The 22,485-nt window shown below is 34.3% G+C and overlaps 1 protein-coding gene across 2 annotated transcripts; it reads left to right on the top strand.

Annotated features, from left to right (window-relative positions):
• The first annotated feature begins 1,626 nt into the window (after positions 1 to 1,626).
• LOC102808594 (GA-binding protein alpha chain-like) lies at positions 1,627 to 22,185 on the top strand. 2 transcript variants are annotated; one of them, XM_085499392.1, is made up of 11 exons: positions 1,627 to 1,780; positions 2,327 to 2,404; positions 3,544 to 3,700; positions 4,284 to 4,368; positions 5,318 to 5,410; positions 9,382 to 9,522; positions 9,906 to 10,109; positions 12,090 to 12,140; positions 12,438 to 12,473; positions 20,826 to 20,951; positions 21,082 to 22,185. In XM_085499392.1, exons 2-11 carry the CDS (start codon positions 2,328 to 2,330, stop codon positions 21,453 to 21,455), a joined length of 1,344 nt encoding a protein of 447 aa, XP_085355518.1. In that variant the 5' UTR covers positions 1,627 to 1,780; position 2,327; the 3' UTR covers positions 21,456 to 22,185. The 2 variants fall into 2 exon arrangements, with proteins under 2 accessions (XP_085355518.1, XP_085355517.1); XM_085499391.1 differs by having other exon boundaries at positions 4,284 to 4,377.
• The last annotated feature ends 300 nt before the right edge of the window (positions 22,186 to 22,485 follow it).

Genomic DNA, 22,485 nt, shown 5'->3' with positions numbered 1-22,485 from the left:
AATGGCATAAAGATGCAATAGAATATTAGTATTACCTGTACCTCAGAATTGTAAGATTGATCGTGGGAATGGAGGTTTAATTGCTGTCAAAGCGCGGTGGTCGTCGCGCAGCACGTATTCTTATTTCATGTAAATAAACAATGTATTTTACACGCGTTGTATACGTCGCTATGAGTCCCATATCGAACAGGACACGGCGCGACGACGGCCGCCCTTTAACAATGCACATCATGTACTTCAGTAAATTAGGATTAAAGCACAGTCCAATCTTATTAAAATCCAATGTAGGTATAAGGCTCCAATTTTTTTTTTTTATTATTTTTTTTTTTATATAATATAACCCTTTATATTATATTTATTTGTATTTTAGTTTGAATATATCGATTTTTTGTTTTTTCTTGCCGTTAATCAGTTCTTAGAAAATCGTGTCTCAGTCGCCTCTGCAAGAAAAACCAAAAAAACTACATATTCGAACTAAATTACAAATAAATATAATATAAAGGGTTATATATAAAAAAGAAAAAGAAATGGGGCCTCATACCTACATTGGATTATAATCAGATTGAGCACAGTCTATCTATCTATCACAGGGATTGTAATTAGAGGATAGATACTCAGGGGGTAGGAATAGAATGGTAGAACAACTGAACATAGATCATTTCCTTCGCTTAGATTTGGGTTGCATTCGTTAAGAGTGTATTGTTTTTCCTGGGATTTTTTTTATATTAAAATTGATTTATTCTCTTGTAGTATTTTCTCTAATGATCAATCCCACAGTGGTTCTATTTCACACATTGCCTGCTGTTCTCACTCTAATTTTGATATCCTCGGGCGGGGCTATGTTTTTACATTCACAAAACTCACACTTTTTTAATAATCATAGAGCTAATAAAAAGATTAGAAATGTAGGCAAATGAAATGATATTGAAGTCAATTTAAAGAAATATGTGTCTGTGGATGAGGGTTTAGATTGATATCAACTGTATACCTGTCCTTTGACCCTAATGCTAATATCAAGACTTTATTTAAAGTCAATTTTCATCGAGTTTAGGTTATTTTAACTAGATACAGTTTATTTGAAAATGTAATTAAATTTCACACCTATATAGTATTATAATTTAATTGAGTGTATTTATATAGTAATTAAATTGCAACTTTAATTGAAAATTAATTGAGATTAATTGAATTTTAATTAAATTGCATTTCTATATTGAATTGTAATAAGTTACCTGTATTCATCTTTAGTAGGACCACAATAAAACAATAACTTAGGTTATCTAGGAAGTTTTTCATAATATGTTTAATAAAAACATACCCAAAATAAACTTTGAAGCATATAGTACTTACATTTGTGAACAGTTTTATGCAACATTTATGAAAAACAAAACTGGTTTTAATAAATGCAATGACTAAAAGACTCAAATTTGTGTCAGCATTTCTTTGATAGATTGGTATATGAACATATTCTTGCAAAACAAAGTAAAAACAAAAAACAAAACTCCAAATTGTAGGGTTTATGCCCAAACCATAGTCACTCTACTAGAGTGACTGTGCCCATGCTGTGCCCAAACCAACTACAAACCGCCATGCTTTGCTCAACAAGTAAAGTATTGAGTACAAGCGCTCTGATCGACTCGTCAATTCTCCCAAACCCCCATTATCCGGTCACGTGATTACAGCTATTTCCTGGCGTCCATACTGTTTCCTGTTTTGATCTCTTTCCGCTCGAAATTTCTTCTTTTTTTCCCAAATACATCGAAGATTTCACAATAGTAAGCAGGTAAGTACATTTTATGTTTGTTCTGGCCATGTTTAGTGAACAAGGATTGTTTAAAAATAATGGATAAGGGCAATTCATTATAAATCGTTCATATGGCAGATTTCGCGTCTTCTCAAACCACAGCAGACAGAATAAAACTACGTAGTTTACATGTGTTGTTGTTGATTATAACATTACACTAACCCTTTTTTGCGCTGGAACACATATTTCTGATTTCCTAGATGCTTTTAGGTGTTCGTCAGTTTATGCAGCTTATACCTGCCAATGTACTCGTGTATATCTGATTTACGTTATTTGGTGTTCGATAATGTGTGAACCATAAGAAGTCACTGCGAGAGAACCGAGATGCCAAACTAAAAACAAAAAGCACTTTTCTGATTCTATGCAGATATTTTAAAAAATATGCTTAGGCCTACAACATAGAGTTAAAGCTAACATAATCCCATTGATGAACATATGACAGTAATAGTACCGTCATATCGGGGCTATTGAAATAGTGGTTGATGATCAAATTTCAACTAATCATGATCTTTTTTGGTCATACAGGATGAAGAGAGCAAGTGATCCTCTTCTGGAGGAGGATAACAAAAAACCCAAAATCGAAGAAGCAACGTTAACTACCAGGTACCATTAACTGTGAGAGGGAGAATTTCCATGTTGTGTTTTCCATGCTAACCCTGTGCTATGTCAATGTATATTCCACTACATAGTTGTGGTGTCTCAACACTCCTTGAGTGACAATGTTACGATTAACTGGTATTTGTTTTTTGTTCAAACCCCATCAAGATTTCTAGATGTTGTGACCCTGGGCCCTGGTTCGTGTAGTCCCTGGTTAATACAGGACATTACAACTCTGAATCTGGTAGTTCATTTGCCACTAGTATAAATAACATTCAAAGAGATGTTTCTGTCAAGTATTTATATAGGAAATGTAGGACTGCTTCATCACTCACTACTTATTTTTTGTCTGTGGGATATTTTTCAAAGTTCATGGAAAAAATTAGGCAAATGAATGCATGTTTCAGCACAATGCAAAAACACTTCAGTGATACAGTGTAAAAGCATCCACAGCAATTGAAATTGTAATGTGCAGTGAACCGATCACTTGACCCATAATTTCATGTTCACCATGGATAATTTTTACAGTACTGTGGATTCACCAAGGTTTTGCGACAGACCATGTAGTAGCATTAAAAAAATGTATTCTCATTTTGTTTATTCCCCTAACTTGCCATAGCAACACATGAAAACTGAAATTTGAATCCTGATGAAAACTGAAATGATCTAATTTAAATTCCTATATTAACTGGAGCCGGAAGAGACAAGGGATGTAACAACCAGCTCTAGTCACCATAAAAGATCTAGTCACATTCATAAATAGATCTGAGAGTCTTTTAGAGATATTAATCTAGGGTCTATAGTTCATGTTGAAAGATTCATCTGTTTTTTAGCCCTGGTTATACTGTCACATTCATATAATAATATGACAACTCCACACCCTCCCTGTGGCTTTCGTTGCGTATGGAAGTTATTTTCGCGGGTGATGCGGTGTATCCTGCGACCGTACTTTCACAAGCAAAAATGTCAATCATTTTAATGTTAAAAAATCATAAGCATCATCTTCTGAATCAAAATCGCTGACATGTTACTTATATAAACAAAAACTTACTATAAACAAAACTATATATCTTAAATTTGATAACTAACAGGGACTGTGCAATGCATGGCTTGTTACAATCTGTATTGTGATTGATTTGTTACAGTGGTGGGGATGTTGTGACAGTCACACTGCAATCACCAAATATAATAACTCAGATGATGGATATTGCTGAACCACTGAGTACACTCAAGAAGTTGTTAGAAATCAGATTACAGTGCAATCTAGAAGAACATGAAGTGTACTTACAGAATACAGCACTGGTAAGTGTACGGTAATACTATTACATCACTATATTAAATGTGAAATACTACATGGGTTGAGTCATAATAGCAAATACCTCAAACTAAAATTATAGTGTGATTTCTTCTCAAAAACAATTGTATTTGAATACAAAATGCTAAAATTGGAAGGAATGTTGCCAGCGTTCAAATTGTTCAACTCTGGTTGAAAGCCAAAAAAATTGCCAACTCGTGACAATTTTGTTTTTGTTACGTCCATGCTGATTCCTCTCTAATGTATTGCCTGATTTAAGTTTGCACATACTATACTCATAGGTAATACCATAGCTGATGTTATTTGTCAAATCAATTGTCATCCTTAAAATGGCAGTCGGTGAATGAATCATTTATTGCAGATCAATAGGACTTTGAGTAGCATCATTGATGTATATACCCACGCTACTGGTGATGGAATTTGGCATTAAATACAAAATTGAGACTGAATATTGTCAATGCTTGTTTTATAATTTAATTACAATGTAATTCTGGTTGAACAAAGACATAATGATTCAACCATGATTTGACTGAATGTCAGTTGTACAAAGTTAACTCTTTTTTATTTCAGTTGGACTCTACTAAGAGTTTGTTAGATCAGGGTGTCACTGCTGAAGGATCTGTACAGTTTAGTTGTCAAGTTATATCAACACAAGGTACTGTAGGTGCAGTAAACTTTTATTTATTCTTTATTTTGAATTTCTGTGTTTGCCCTTCTGAAAAATAAATGTTATTACCATCCACAATCCAACCCTCTTTTTCACTCATGGTAACACTGTATACAAGCCTGCATTGAACATTACAGTACTAATGAGCAGACATACTTGATTTTTTTTCTGTACTTTTGTTTTTGCTCTCAAGTCACTGCTGAAATTAAACCCCATAGACATCAAACCCAGTCATCTTCTTATTTTTCTGACTGATTACAGTGTCCAATGTTTTTAACGTGAATGCAGTGTGAATGGGTAAACTACATATAATTCAACTGTTGACGGCCATGAAAGGTGTCACACACTTCTTCCACGCTTGGTTTACCCTTCAAAAATTTTGAATCAGTATTATCACCATTTTTAAAAAAAAAAAACTCACTATTTTTTTTCTAGAAATCAGTGCCAACAGATTATATTCAAACATTAGTAATTTATATTCGTAGTGCAATTTATAAAAATGTCTTTGATTTTCAGAAATTCTTAGAAAATATCAGTACAATACAGTATTCTGATTCTTATTAATAACAGACTTAACCTTCAGGAAAAATCGTGCTAAAAAACATTATGGCTAAAATTTCTTTGCTTTGGAGAGTTAGTGTACAATTGAAAATTGTCATTCAGATAATTTTTCGAGGAAGGTATTACCCACCCTTAAAAGACAGGATTTCCTCAGTACCCTAGGCAATTAGTCAGACAAATACGGTATGTACTTCCTATGTTTGTTGTGTTTGCACCAAAAGCGCATGAATGCTGTAATTTTCAGACTTGATTACACAGCTTTAAAAAGCAATTTTTCTTGCTCGACACAAATTGTATTTTGATTTGTTGATCCAAATTACATGCATGCTGATTGCTTATCTAAAATTGTCTGAAATGTATTGTTAAATGTTCACAGGTGTCAAACCACGTATAAATATTGTAGACATTGTTAAACCTATAGTTGAACCAATGGAAGTTACAGTAGACACCACACCTCCACCACCACAAGGTATGCAAACATTAATTATCTTAAGACTCTGAGAATGTTCATAAAGCTTATATATGAAATATTTAATTGTATAAATGGCTGATTCTCCTTTGCTCTAATTAACTGTCAGAATTTGTTTGAAAACAAAAGGTAATCTTTGTCTTGTGAATACAAATTATGAGATTTGTGGGAAACCAGCTGAATGTTGTTAAATGTAGAGTAAATATTTCCAGCAAAATTCAGACCATAAAATATTTGGCATCCAGGTGCCTGGTAAAACAAAGCTTTATGAATGATCTCAGAGTGTAAAGTAATTCATCGTGTTCTATTTTTATGTTTCATTTCTTTATTTGGAAGACCAAAGTAAGCTAGCCCCATTGGTTGGCTTGGTAATCCCACAGAAAATCTGTTACTCATGTTGAGGAGTATACTGTGTTTTTTTATGTACACTGAATACGGGAACAGCTCATGGAACAGACAACTTTAAGTCCTCATCAATTCAAGACCATTATCCCAAACATGTTTTGTTTTTATGTGAGGCGAATACGCTAACCACTGTAATATGTCCTGATGTGAGGAGAATACGCTAACCACTGTACCATGTCCTGATGTGAGGTGAATATGCTAACCACTGTACCATGTCCTGATGTGAGGCCAATATGCTAACCACTGTACCATGTCCTGATGTGAGGCCAATACACTAACCACTGTACCATGTCCTGATGTGAGGCCAATACACTAACCACTGTACCATGTCCTGATGTGAGGAGAATACGCTAACCACTGTACCATGTCAAGATGTGAGACCAATACGCTAACCACTGTACCATTTCCTGATGTGAGGCCAATACGCTAATCACTGTACATGTACCATGTCCTGATGTGAGGAGAATACGCTAACCACTGTACCATGTCCTGATGTGAGGCCAATATGCTAACCACTGTACCATGTCCTGATGTGAGGCCAATATGCTAACCACTGTACCATGTCCTGATATGAGAATACGCTAACCATTGTACCATTTCCTGATGTGAGGAGAATACGCTAACCACTGTACAATGTCCTGATATGAGGAGAATACGCTAACCACTGTACCATGTCCTGATGTGAGGAGAATACGCTAACCACTGTACCATGTCCTGATGTGAGGAGAATACGCTAACCACTGTACCATGTCAAGATGTGAGACCAATACGCTAACCACTGTACCATTTCCTGATGTGAGGCCAATATGCTAATCACTGTACATGTACCATGTCCTGATGTGAGGAGAATACGCTAACCACTGTACCATGTTCTGATGTGAGGCCAATATGCTAACCACTGTACCATGTCCTGATGTGAGGCCAATATGCTAACCACTGTACCATGTCCTGATATGAGGAGAATACGCTAACCATTGTACCATTTCCTGATGTGAGGAGAATACGCTAACCACTGTACAATGTCCTGATATGAGGAGAATACGCTAACCACTGTACCATGTCCTGATGTGAGGAGAATACGCTAACCACTGTACCATGTCCTGATGTGAGGAGAATACGCTAACCACTGTACCATGTCAAGATGTGAGACCAATACGCTAACCACTGTACCATGTCCTGATGTGAGGCCAATATGCTAACCACTGTACCATGTCCTGATGTGAGGAGAATACACTAACCACTGTACCATGTCAAGATGTGAGACCAATACGCTAACCACTGTACCCTGTCCTGATGTGAGGCCAATACGCTAACCACTGTACCATGTCCTGATGTGAGGCCAATACGCTAACCACTTTACCATGTCTTGATGTGAGGCCAATACGCTAACCACTGTACCATGTCTTGATGTGAGGCCAATATGCTAACCATTGTACCATTTCCTGATGTGAGGCCAATACGCTAACCACTGTACCATGTCCTGATGTGAGGCCAATATGCTAACCACTGTACCATGTCCTGATGTGAGGAGAATACGCTAACCACTGTACCATTTCCTGATGTGAGGCCAATACGCTAACCACTGTACCATGTCCTGATGTGAAGAGAATACGCTAACCACTGTACCATGTCCTGATGTGAGGCCAATACGCTAACCACTGTACCATGTCCTGATGTGAGGCCAATATGCTAACCACTGTACCATGTCCTGATGTGAGGAGAATACGCTAACCACTGTACCATTTCCTGATGTGAGGCCAATACGCTAACCACTGTACCATGTTCTGATGTGAAGAGAATACGCTAACCACTGTACCATGTCAAGATGTGAGGCCAATATGCTAACCACTATACCATGTCCTGATGTGAGGTCAATACGCTAACCACTGTACCATGTCCTGATGTGAGGAGAATACGCTAACCACTGTACCATGTCCTGATGTGAGGAGAATACGCTAACCACTGTACCATGTCCTGATGTGAGGAGAATACGCTAACCACTGTACCATGTCAAGATGTGAGGCCAATATGCTAACCACTGTACCATTTCCGGATGTGAGGTCAATACGCTAACCACTGTACCATGTCCTGATGTGAGGTCAATACGCTAACCACTGTACCATGTCCTGATGTGAGGCCAATACGCTAACCACTGTACCATGTCCTGATGTGAGGCCAATACGCTAATTAACCACTGTACCATGCCCTGATGTGAGGCCAATATGCTAACCACTGTACCATGTTCTGATATGAGGAGAATACGCTAACCACTGTACCATGTCAAGATGTGAGACCAATATGCTAACCACTATACCATGTCCTGATGTGAGGAGAATACGCTAACCACTGTACCACATCCGAGTGTAAGGCCAATGCGTTAACCACTGTACCATGTCAAGATGTGAGGAGAATACGCTAACCACTGTACCACATCCGAGTGTAAGGCCAATGCGTTAACCACTGTACCATGTCAAGATGTGAGGAGAATACGCTAACCACTGTACCACATCCGAGTGTAAGGCCAATGCGTTAACCACTGTACCACACCCGGGTTGTGTTACTGGTATCTCAAAAGTTTTAAATCTCTCTATATCTATAATTTCTGCTATGCTTCATTTTGGAAACGGATCCTATTAAAGTTGCATAGTCATGTGTGTTTGCTGTAATATGATGCAAAGATCCTGTTTGCTATGTGATTCCATAATTGTTCCCTTATGTGAGGTTTGAAGTGAAGTCTAAATCGTGACATATCAATTACTGTGAAAGAAGAAATAAAGACTACTTTATTTGCAGATGTATTCTCCTGATTTTAAATTGACTTGTTTGTGAAGGAAACAATATATTCTGTGGTTAAATTTGCATATTCAATGGGTTTTAAGTTAGTTCATTTAGCCAGAAATAAAACCCCAGTTGATAATTAAGCCCTGTACAGTATATCATACGTGGTATTGTGTTACGACAATTTGGAAACTTACATATGATATCAAGATGCACAGATTAGTTTCTAGGGATTGCGTTATATTACTATGTTGCAAGTCAGGATGTGAAAGTATAAAGGAAGTGAAACATTTATTTGGCTGTTTCAGTTCCCTATTTTACGAAATCTGTGTGGTAAACCATGAAGTTAGGATGCCTGTTTTTTATAGTTGAATGCCATACTGAATGGTTTCGAGTTCACCCTGTATATACTAATGATTCAGACAATGACAAACATGGTCGAACTAGTCTTTTCGAATTTACTTGTTTATTTTTTAAACTAAAAAATGTGAAATGTATCATTTTAAGGAAATACGTCAGCAGTAACCCCCCCTCCCTTCCTCCATGAATGACATCTCTTGTATCCCACAAGTTGACACATAACTATAACCCCATATAGACCCCATAACACAGACCCCCCCCCCCTCGATATATCTTGAAATCCCATAAGTTGACAAATTGTACCAATAACACATACAGTTCTTGAAATTAAGAATTTCAAGCAAATCATTACTATGAGTAATACCAGTATTATCATATCCTAATATTGCTATTTAAAGTTATTATATATTTAATTTCCTTACCATCAGAAGGTGGAACAACGCAAACGGTAGAGGCAGAAGCAGTTAGTGAGAAAAATATTCCACTTTCAGAAGAGAGTGACCATGTAACTAGATGGATAGTTTGCAACAATTACAGATTGGAACAAGAAAAACTTTCAATTCCTATCGGTAAGTGAGTCTCATATCTACATGGTTATTTTTCCAAAAAGTTCACAAAACCATTTTTTTTACATATGTCAGTTGAGTCCTATTTGTTATCTGTTGTCTTTTTTACCTCTACCTTTTCCCCTAGCTTGTCACTGATCCAAACCCTACAGTTGGTTTTATATTTGTGTAAAGTGATGTCTTGACCAGAACGATTAAAACTATATTTGATTATCTGCTCCCTCCACAAGTGTGTGCTTTTAAAATAATATTACACATTTTGTACAAGGTTTAGTTGCTTAGCAACATACTAATCATGGGATGCAAAATAAGGATTCCGCTTTAATGTGGAGGTCGGGAAAAAAAATTTGAGGATAACAGGATTTCCTCTCTTTTCTTGCCCTTAGATCCTGTTGAATGGACTCCAAATCAGACAATACATTGGCTGAATTGGGCAAGTAAAGAATTCAGTACAGAACTCACGTCTGATACTGATAGTCTAAAAGTATCAGGGAAAGAATTGTGTGCGATGCAACGAGAGGAGTTTGTAAAGAAACTACCAAGGCCTGGTGGTGATATATTCTGGACACACTTGGAGCTGCTTAGAAAATGTAAGTAATATAAATGTCATTTAAGGATGTAGTAGACTTTCGTGGTGATTTTTTTTCTTCATTTTTTTTTTCTTTCATTAAATGGTGACTTATACCTATAGGCAGCCATACGACCTTGCTTTTTTATTAAATCACGTTTTTATTTCAAGAAAAAAACGGCTTTTTAAAAAATAAAAAATAATTTACAATTAACGGAAACCCCGGGAATGTGCACTTCAGCTAAGCCCTTCTGAGCCAAAACAATAACATTTGTAATTAGCTTAATCCCGCAAATAAACATTGCGTCGACCGTGATATATTGATTTCGAATCTGGCTGACCACTGTAAATGTTCTCGGTGTAAAAAGGGAAAAATAAATATCCATGAAGAATCTCGTTATGGATGGGAATCTTACTTTAGTTTCCGGTGCACATGCGACCTTTCGAACATAGCACATGCACGCGGATTGGCTAAGAATACGAGGTAGTCAAAAATAGACTAATCAGGTCCATTGTGTCATGTGGGACAGCAGACTGACTTTCAAATTTCAGTGACGCATCGGTGATTCGTAGACAAAGCAGTTACACGTACATTCTTAGCTCTTGGAAATGAAAACTGTTTTGTGCTGGTAATAATTTTATAACAATCGTACTGCAAGTCGACAAAACTGAACTTAAACGAAACTCCGATTGTAAGGAGTTATAGAGCAAAAATGACGACCTGTAATTCACGGCAGTACTGTCGGCAAGCTTGACTGACTTGCTTTCAAGCGGATTTAGTCAGCAAATAGTAGGCCTATTTTTACTTCAATTACAATTTTTAATTGATAATCAACAATAAAAGTGTCATCGCCGATATTTAGTAAAAATAAAAAGCGTGGCTTTACCGAGTACTCGCGTCTCATTATGTAGTTCAGGTGCCGTGGCTTACGAGAAAGTTGCGAGAAAAGGAGCGTTAGACACAACAGTGTTCAAGTTTAACGGTCACATATCACGTTTGTACATAAACAATTGCCAAGTTTGTTGTGATATGGTATAACACTCGAAACTAAGCTTGTCAAGCAAATAAACTTAAATTGATAACGGGATTACACTGTTTATTCAAAGGCGGCCATGCTTCGTTTTCACGTTGCTTTTTTCAAATTATCGATTTTTTCATAACTTTATCGGCCATGTACCAAACGTGTTCTTCTGATTTCTATAAAACCAACACAATAGCTATATTAAACATCAAAAAATAACTGAATACGATGCGCTGAACAGAAAATATCCTCTCGACTGTGCTACTTTTGGTTTTTGAGTCTTTTCAGCCATTTGAAACGTAACTTGTATAAAACCACAAAAATCACGATTACGCGAACAGTTCTTGTCCGATTCCATTGATTTTTTCAGAGATTGAACTCAAGATCAATTGACAACAAAATGTAAAATATTTTTCAAGTATCAGTAATATTTCATTACTAATTGACCTGTGAAAAGAGAGCACTCTAATTTATTACAGAATTCTTCTCCACCACTTTGTAAAAGAACCAAACAATTCAGAAACTATCTCTTTTACATTATTGTTAAGAACATTGTAGTCTTCTTTTTCTCATAAAAATATATTGCCTAACTGTTTTCGTTTTCTAGTAGCAGTAAAAATAGCAGAACAATCGATTTTGTTGCTTAGCAGTCACGTGACGTAATTAATGTTGACATTATTGTTATCATAATTTTTTGATAGTGTTGCAAGGGCTGCAATAACATGTAAAAATTGTTTTATTATTTTTATCAAACTTTTTCTGTTTTGCCCAACGAAAATCTACTACATCCTTAATGCATCTGACAAAACCTCTTTGAATTAGGCATTGAAAAATGCTTAAAATGAAAAAGAATGTATCTCAGATTTTCAAGTTTCACTGAAAAACCTCACTTACATAATTGCACAAAAACAAGACTTTAACGATTTGATATTTCTGCTATTAAATAATTAACAAATACAATCTCTGATGTTGCTTTGTAGCGACTGCTCAGACTGCAACAGTTCCTATAGAAACAACAGTTGGAGCAGAAGGTGAGTTGTAATGAATTTAACAAAATGATTGATTGTAGTTCCAACAATCTTGTTTTAGGAAAAGACTGTTTAACACATCTCCCACTGAAAGCCTCCAAAGATATGATATGAATGATGTATGACAGTGTCAGCTACATGATTTAATAAATTCAAAGGGTAATTAAGTAAGTAAAAATAAGATGCTTGCTGAAAAGATGTGTTGTACTGTGTATGAATGAAATGTACATGTGAATTATGTTCAGTTCAATTGTCCTTTTTTTAGTGGAAATAATATGCGATTAATATTTGTTTTCACAGAGGCGGTGACCGCATCTGGTGAGATAGTAACGGAAGGTAAGTACCAAAAACATGTTAAAAGGAAAGATTTGTATTACACAGAATCACTTGAAGCATGTCATGCAGGTTGTTGATGATGTGTACTGTGTGACATTCATTGTGTTATCAAATGATGATGTATACAGTATGACATTGTGTTATCAAATGACGAAGTATACAGTATGACATTGTGTTATCAAATGACGTTGTATACAGTATGACATTGTGTTATCAAATGATGATGATGTATACAGTGTGGCATTCATTGTGTTATCACATGATGATGTATACAGTATGACATTGTGTTATCAAATGATAATGTATGCAGTGGCATTCATTGTGTTATCACATGATGACATTGTGTTATCAAATGATAATGTATGCAGTGTGGCATTCATTGTGTTATCACATGATGACTTATACAGTTTGGCATTGTTATCAAATGATGATTTATACAGTATGACAGTGTGTTATCTTAATGATGTATACAGTATGACATTGTGTTATCAAATGATGTATACAGTATGACATTGTTATAAAATGATGTACACAGTATGACATTGTGTTATCAAATGATGATGTATACAGTATAACATTGTGTCATCAAATGATGATGTATACAGTATGACGTGTTATCAAATGATGTATACAGTGTGACATTGTGTTATCAAATGATGTATACAGTATGACATTGTGTTATCAAATGATGTATACAGTGTGACATTGTGTTATCAAATGATGATGTATACAGTGTGACATTGTGTTATCAAATGATGTATACAGTATGACATTGTGTTATCAAATGATGTATACAGTGTGACATTGTGTTATCAAATGATGTATACAGTGTGACATTGTGTTATCAAATGATGATGTATACAGTATAACATTGTGTCATCAAATGATGTATACAGTATGACGTGTTATCAAATGATGTATACAGTGTGACATTGTGTTCTCAAATGATGATGTATACAGTGTGACATTGTGTTATCAAATGATGTATACAGTGTGACATTGTGTTATCAAATGATGTATACAGTATGACATTGTGTTATCAAATGATGTATACAGTGTGACATTGTGTTATCAAATGATGTATACAGTATGATATTGTGTTATCAAATGATGATGTATACAGTATGACATTGTGTTATCAAATGATGTATACAGTGTGACATTGTGTTATCAAATGATGTGTACAGTGTGACATTGTGTTATCAAATGATGATGTATACAGTATAACATTGTGTTATCAAATGATGATGTATACAGTATAACATTGTGTCATCAAATGATGTATACAGTATGACGTGTTATCAAATGATGTATACAGTGTGACATTGTGTTCTCAAATGATGATGTATACAGTGTGACATTGTGTTATCAAATGATGTATACAGTGTGACATTGTGTTATCAAATGATGTATACAGTGTGACATTGTGTTATCAAATAATGTATACAGTGTGACATTGTGTTATCAAATGATGTATACAGTGTGACGTTGTGTTATCAAATGATGTATACATTGTGACGTTGTGTTATCAAATGATGTATACATTGTGACATTGTGTTATCAAATGAGTAACAGTGTGACATTGTGTTATCAAATGATGATGTATACGGTACGACATTGTGTTATCAAATGATGTATACAGTGTGACATTGTGTTATCAAATGATGATGTATACAGTATGACATTGTGTTATCAAATGATGTATACAGTATGACACTGTGTTATCAAATGATGTATACAGTGTGACATTGTGTTATCAAATGATGATGTGTACAGTGTGACATTGTGTTATCAAATGATGTATACAGTATGACATTGTGTTATCAAATAATGTATACAGTATTACATTGTGTTATGAAATGATGATGTATACAGTGTGACATTGTGTTATCAAATGATGTTGTATACAGTATGACATTGTGTTATCAAATGATGATGTATACAGTATGACACTGTGTTATCAAATGATGTATACAGTGTAACATTGTGTTATCAAATGATGTATACAGTGTGACATTGTGTTATCAAATGATGTATACATTGTGTTATCAAATGATGTATACAGTGTGACATTGTGTTATCAAATGATGATGTATACAGTGTGACATTGTGTTATCAAATGATGTATACAGTACGACATTGTGTTATCAAATGATGTATACAGTGTGACATTGTGTTATCAAATGATGTATACAGTATGACATTGTGTTATCAAATGATGATGTATACAGTGTGACATTGTGTTATCAAATGATGTATACAGTGTGACATTGTGTTATCAAATGATGTATACAGTGTGACATTGTGTTGTCAAATGATGTATACAGTGTGACATTGTGTTATCAAATGATGTATACAGTGTGACGTTGTGTTATCAAATGATGTATACATTGTGACATTGTGTTATCAAATGATGATGTATACAGTACGACATTGTGTTATCAAATGATGTATACAGTGTGACATTGTGTTATCAAATGATGATGTATACAGTATGACATTGTGTTATCAAATGATGATGTATACAGTGTGACATTGTGTTATCAAATGATGTACACAGTATGACATTGTGTTATCAAATGATGATGTTTACAGTATGACATTGTGTTACCAAATGATGATGTATACAGTATGACATTGTGTTATCAAATGATGATGTATACAGTATGACATTGTGTTATCACATGATGATGTATACGGTGTGACATTGTGTTATCAAATGATGTATACAGTGTGACATTGTGTTATCAAATGATGTATACAGTGTGACATTGTGTTATCAAATGATGTATACAGTACGACATTGTGTTATCAAATGATGTATACAGTGTGACATTGTGTTATCAAATGATGTATACAGTATGACATTGTGTTATCAAATGATGTATACAGTATGACATTGTGTTATCAAATGATGATGTATACAGTATGACAGTGTGTTGTCAAATGATGTATACAGTATGACATTGTGTTATCAAATGATGTATACAGTGTGACATTGTGTTATCAAATGATGATGTATACAGTATGACATTGTGTTATCAAAAGATGATGTATACAGTATGACATTGTGTTCTCAAATGATGTATACAGTATGACATTGTGTTATCAAATGATGTATACAGTGTGACATTGTGTTATCAAATGATGATGTATACAGTATGACATTGTGTTATCAAATGATGATGTATACAGTATGACATTGTGTTATCAAATGATGATGTATACAGTGTGACATTGTGTTATCAAATGATGTATACAGTATGACATTGTGTTCTCAAATGATGATGTATACAGTATGACATTGTGTTATCAAATGATGTATACAGTGTGACATTGTGTTATCAAATGATGTATACAGTATGACATTGTGTTATCAAATGATGTATACAGTGTGACATTGTGTTATCAAATGATGTATACAGTGTGACATTGTGTTATCAAATGATGTATACAGTGTGACATTGTGTTATCAAATGATGTATACAGTATGACATTGTGTTATCAAATGATGTATACAGTGTGACATTGTGTTATCAAATGATGATGTATACAGTACGACATTGTGTTATCAAATGATGTATACAGTGTGACATTGTGTTATCAAATGATTTATACAGTATGACATTGTGTTATCAAATGATGTATACAGTATGACAGTGTGTTATCAAATGATGTATACAGTATGACATTGTGTTATCAAATGATGTATACAGTGTGACATTGTGTTATCAAATGATGATGTATACAGTATGACATTGTGTTATCAAATGATGTATACAGTATGACATTGTTATAAAATGATGTACACAGTATGACATTGTGTTATCAAATGATGATGTATACAGTATAACATTGTGTCATCAAATGATGATGTATACAGTATGACGTGTTATCAAATGATGTATACAGTGTGACATTGTGTTATCAAATGATGTATACAGTATGACATTGTGTTATCAAATGATGTATACAGTGTGACATTGTGTTATCAAATGATGATGTATACAGTGTGACATTGTGTTATCAAATGATGTATACAGTATGACATTGTGTTATCAAATGATGTATACAGTGTGACATTGTGTTATCAAATGATGTATACAGTGTGACATTGTGTTATCAAATGATGATGTATACAGTATAACATTGTGTCATCAAATGATGTATACAGTATGACGTGTTATCAAATGATGTATACAGTGTGACATTGTGTTCTCAAATGATGATGTATACAGTGTGACATTGTGTTATCAAATGATGTATACAGTGTGACATTGTGTTATCAAATGATGTATACAGTATGACATTGTGTTATCAAATGATGTATACAGTGTGACATTGTGTTATCAAATGATGTATACAGTATGATATTGTGTTATCAAATGATGATGTATACAGTATGACATTGTGTTATCAAATGATGTATACAGTGTGACATTGTGTTATCAAATGATGTGTACAGTGTGACATTGTGTTATCAAATGATGATGTATACAGTATAACATTGTGTTATCAAATGATGATGTATACAGTATAACATTGTGTCATCAAATGATGTATACAGTATGACGTGTTATCAAATGATGTATACAGTGTGACATTGTGTTCTCAAATGATGATGTATACAGTGTGACATTGTGTTATCAAATGATGTATACAGTGTGACATTGTGTTATCAAATGATGTATACAGTGTGACATTGTGTTATCAAATAATGTATACAGTGTGACATTGTGTTATCAAATGATGTATACAGTGTGACGTTGTGTTATCAAATGATGTATACATTGTGACGTGTTATCAAATGATGTATACATTGTGACATTGTGTTATCAAATGAGTAACAGTGTGACATTGTGTTATCAAATGATGATGTATACGGTACGACATTGTGTTATCAAATGATGTATACAGTGTGACATTGTGTTATCAAATGATGATGTATACAGTATGACATTGTGTTATCAAATGATGTATACAGTATGACACTGTGTTATCAAATGATGTATACAGTGTGACATTGTGTTATCAAATGATGATGTGTACAGTGTGACATTGTGTTATCAAATGATGTATACAGTATGACATTGTGTTATCAAATAATGTATACAGTATTACATTGTGTTATGAAATGATGTATACAGTGTGACATTGTGTTATCAAATGATGTTGTATACAGTATGACATTGTGTTATCAAATGATGATGTATACAGTATGACATTGTGTTATCAAATGATGTATACAGTGTAACATTGTGTTATCAAATGATGTATACAGTGTGACATTGTGTTATCAAATGATGTATACATTGTGTTATCAAATGATGTATACAGTGTGACATTGTGTTATCAAATGATGATGTATACAGTGTGACATTGTGTTATCAAATGATGTATACAGTACGACATTGTGTTATCAAATGATGTATACAGTGTGACATTGTGTTATCAAATGATGTATACAGTATGACATTGTGTTATCAAATGATGATGTATACAGTGTGACATTGTGTTATCAAATGATGTATACAGTGTGACATTGTGTTATCAAATGATGTATACAGTGTGACATTGTGTTGTCAAATGATGTATACAGTGTGACATTGTGTTATCAAATGATGTATACAGTGTGACGTTGTGTTATCAAATGATGTATACATTGTGACATTGTGTTATCAAATGATGATGTATACAGTACGACATTGTGTTATCAAATGATGTATACAGTGTGACATTGTGTTATCAAATGATGATGTATACAGTATGACATTGTGTTATCAAATGATGATGTATACAGTGTGACATTGTGTTATCAAATGATGTACACAGTATGACATTGTGTTATCAAATGATGATGTTTACAGTATGACATTGTGTTACCAAATGATGATGTATACAGTATGACATTGTGTTATCAAATGATGATGTATACAGTATGACATTGTGTTATCACATGATGATGTATACGGTGTGACATTGTGTTATCAAATGATGTATACAGTGTGACATTGTGTTATCAAATGATGTATACAGTGTGACATTGTGTTATCAAATGATGTATACAGTACGACATTGTGTTATCAAATGATGTATACAGTGTGACATTGTGTTATCAAATGATGTATACAGTATGACATTGTGTTATCAAATGATGTATACAGTATGACATTGTGTTATCAAATGATGATGTATACAGTATGACAGTGTGTTGTCAAATGATGTATACAGTATGACATTGTGTTATCAAATGATGTATACAGTGTGACATTGTGTTATCAAATGATGATGTATACAGTATGACATTGTGTTATCAAAAGATGATGTATACAGTATGACATTGTGTTCTCAAATGATGTATACAGTATGACATTGTGTTATCAAATGATGTATACAGTGTGACATTGTGTTATCAAATGATGATGTATACAGTATGACATTGTGTTATCAAATGATGATGTATACAGTATGACATTGTGTTATCAAATGATGATGTATACAGTGTGACATTGTGTTATCAAATGATGTATACAGTATGACATTGTGTTCTCAAATGATGATGTATACAGTATGACATTGTGTTATCAAATGATGTATACAGTGTGACATTGTGTTATCAAATGATGTATACAGTATGACATTGTGTTATCAAATGATGTATACAGTGTGACATTGTGTTATCAAATGATGTATACAGTGTGACATTGTGTTATCAAATGATGTATACAGTGTGACATTGTGTTATCAAATGATGTATACAGTATGACATTGTGTTATCAAATGATGTATACAGTGTGACATTGTGTTATCAAATGATGATGTATACAGTACGACATTGTGTTATCAAATGATGTATACAGTGTGACATTGTGTTATCAAATGATTTATACAGTATGACATTGTGTTATCAAATGATGTATACAGTATGACAGTGTGTTATCAAATGATGTATACAGTATGACATTGTGTTATCAAATGATGTATACAGTGTGACATTGTGTTATCAAATGATGATGTATACAGTATGACATTGTGTTATCAAAAGATGATGTATACAGTATGACATTGTGTTCTCAAATGATGTATACAGTATGACATTGTGTTATCAAATGATGTATACAGTGTGACATTGTGTTATCAAATGATGATGTATACAGTATGACATTGTGTTATCAAATGATGATGTATACAGTGTGACATTGTGTTATCAAATGATGTATACAGTATGACATTATGTTATCAAATGATAATGTATGCAGTGTGGCATTGTGTTATCACATGATGACTTGTACAGTTTGGCATTCATTGTGTTATCACATGATGTATACAGTATGACAGTGTGTTATCAAATGATGATGTATATATTGTGACATTGATCACTTATAAAGTGTGACATTCATTGTGTTATCAATTGATATTGTATACAGTTTAGCATTCATTGTTATTAAATGATGACATATACAGTGTGGCATTCTCTTCTTTATGGACTGGATATGGCTTTTACGGCCCGAGGTCTTGCGGCGGATCTGATTCAAGATGGCCGAATAGCAGCCATTTTTGTGCTAAAAAATCCTAAAAATCAAGCATTTCTCGGCTGTTTACAGATGGATTTTGTTCAAACTTGGTATATATATTAGACGTTATGGGACCATGATGCAAATAATTTTGTTTTTCAACCGACTGGCGGCCATTTTGTTTTAATGAATGTGGCTCTTGTGCCCTATCTCTGACTTGTTTTGACTGATTATATTCAAATTTTAAATATTCATTATACATCATGTCATAGATAGACAGATTTATTGGTTTGACGATCCTATTCAAAATGGTCAAATGGTGGCCATTTTTGTGCTAAAAAATCATCAAATATCAAGCATTTCTGGATGGATTTCGTTCAAACTTGGTACATACATTAGGCGAGTTCCCGATGCACGTCATTTTATTTTTCAGATTGGATTCAAAATAGCTGATTGACGGCCATTTTGCTTTAATGATTGGGGTTCCAGAGCCATATCTCTTAAATGCTTTGACTGATTATATTCAAATTTTATATATTCGTTATACATCATGTTATATATATACATGTATTCAAAATGGCTGAGTTTGAATGCTGTTCCAGAGCAATATCTCTCAATATGGACAAGTACTTGTTTGACGATCAGATACAAATGTCAATCATTTTAATGTTAAAAAATCATATTCCTGACATGGTTATATTCCAGCTATATTACTATAAACAAAACTATATATCGTAAATTTGATAACTAACGGGGGCTGTGCCATGCATAGCTTGTTAAATGATGATGTATACAGTTTGGCAAGTTCAAGTAACAATTGTGTCAATTGGTTTACCAGGTGTCAAGATTCCTACATCTACAACATCTATCAAAACAATAGTTGTCACATCACCGATGGCAATAAAGACAACAAGGGGTCCAACAATAACTGGACAAGAACGTACATCGCCCGGTAACCGCACAGGTAAGAGTTGAAAATACCACGTTATTGTACCCTACACAGTAGTTGGTGTACAATGAGACTTACATTATTGTGATGGAACACTGGGCCGTTTTTTTAGTGGTGTATGACAAATTATTTCTTCTATTTTCAGGAAATAATGGTCAGATACAATTATGGCAATTTCTGTTGGAGTTATTAACAGACAAAGATGAGAAAGATTGCATTTCTTGGGTCGGTGACAATGGGGAATTTAAATTGAATAATCCAGAGTTGGTGGCACAGAAATGGGGAGCGAGGAAAAACAAACCCACTATGAACTACGAGAAATTGAGTCGAGCACTGAGATACTACTATGACGGGGATATGATTGCAAAAGTACATGGAAAAAGATTTGTTTACAAGTTTGTGTGTGATTTACGGAACCTATTAGGATACAATGCTGCAGAGTTGAATAAACTAGTGTCAGAGTGCGTGTTGAAACAACAACAAAGAGTAGCTAATCGATACAGATCACCTGATAAATAAGTTTTATGATACTGCATCATACATGGCACTAAACCACTGTGTGGCTATAGCAGACTGACAGCTGTGATGACTTATAGTTGCTACAATGAACATTCCACCCTATATTTATCATCCTTGTTAAACACATATGTGGAATGTCTGGTGATCACCTTGAGTTCATAGACTGTATACATCAAATACAGGCATTGACACAAATGACCCACTGAGCACTCGGAAGGATGGAGTTGTGACCGTTTCGTAACATTTTGTATATACTTATTAAGTAAGTTATGCTGGGAAGAAACAATCCTTTTGCAGTCCCTCCCCATCATGAAGAAACCTCACAAACTGATCAGTATGTGTACATCAATCAATCCAAGAATACTACTTGGTCGCATGAGAACTTCAAAGGCTGACTGTTGACGTTTGTCTTTCATAGTTAACACATGTTTTCCATATCCTTGTACACCTGAACGCAACAGATATTTTTGTGAATTATAATATTAACACAATTTGACCACATAATCTTGCATGAATCATTCACTTCAAATACTCTTTAAATGTTGCAAGTAAACATTATGTATAAATACAATATATCATTTCCTATTCTACTTTTATTATACGAATTTGAGACTTTCACTGCTCTGATATGAACGCATATAAATATTTTAGACTTGCACCACTGAGATATGAACACATAAACATTCCCATTCATTTTCAGAATAAAGCTGTTTAACAAATCATTTTACAAGCAGCAATGCTCAGTTTTTTTATATGGCAGTTTTATGTCGACTTGATACACATACTGCATACTGTAGAATATTGTTTTAGGTGAGCGAATTACTTTTTGATTGAGTCAATTGAAAGCTGTGTTACAGCAAGTCTCAGAAATATTGGGGCAGCCAATTTACAAACTCGCTAGCAAATTGGCTAACTGCTTGGGTTTTGACTGAACAGTTGGCTTTTGAATCTTGCTGGCGCCGTCTCATGGTTGCGTCCACTCTGGGCGAGTCTATATTGCATTAGGGAACATGGAATGCTTTTACGTAGC

Source organism: Saccoglossus kowalevskii, chromosome 5, assembly GCF_978046115.1.
Source record: "Saccoglossus kowalevskii chromosome 5, keSacKowa6.1, whole genome shotgun sequence".
NCBI lineage: Eukaryota > Metazoa > Hemichordata > Enteropneusta > Harrimaniidae > Saccoglossus > Saccoglossus kowalevskii.
This window is presented reverse-complemented; position numbering and strand designations above follow the sequence as displayed.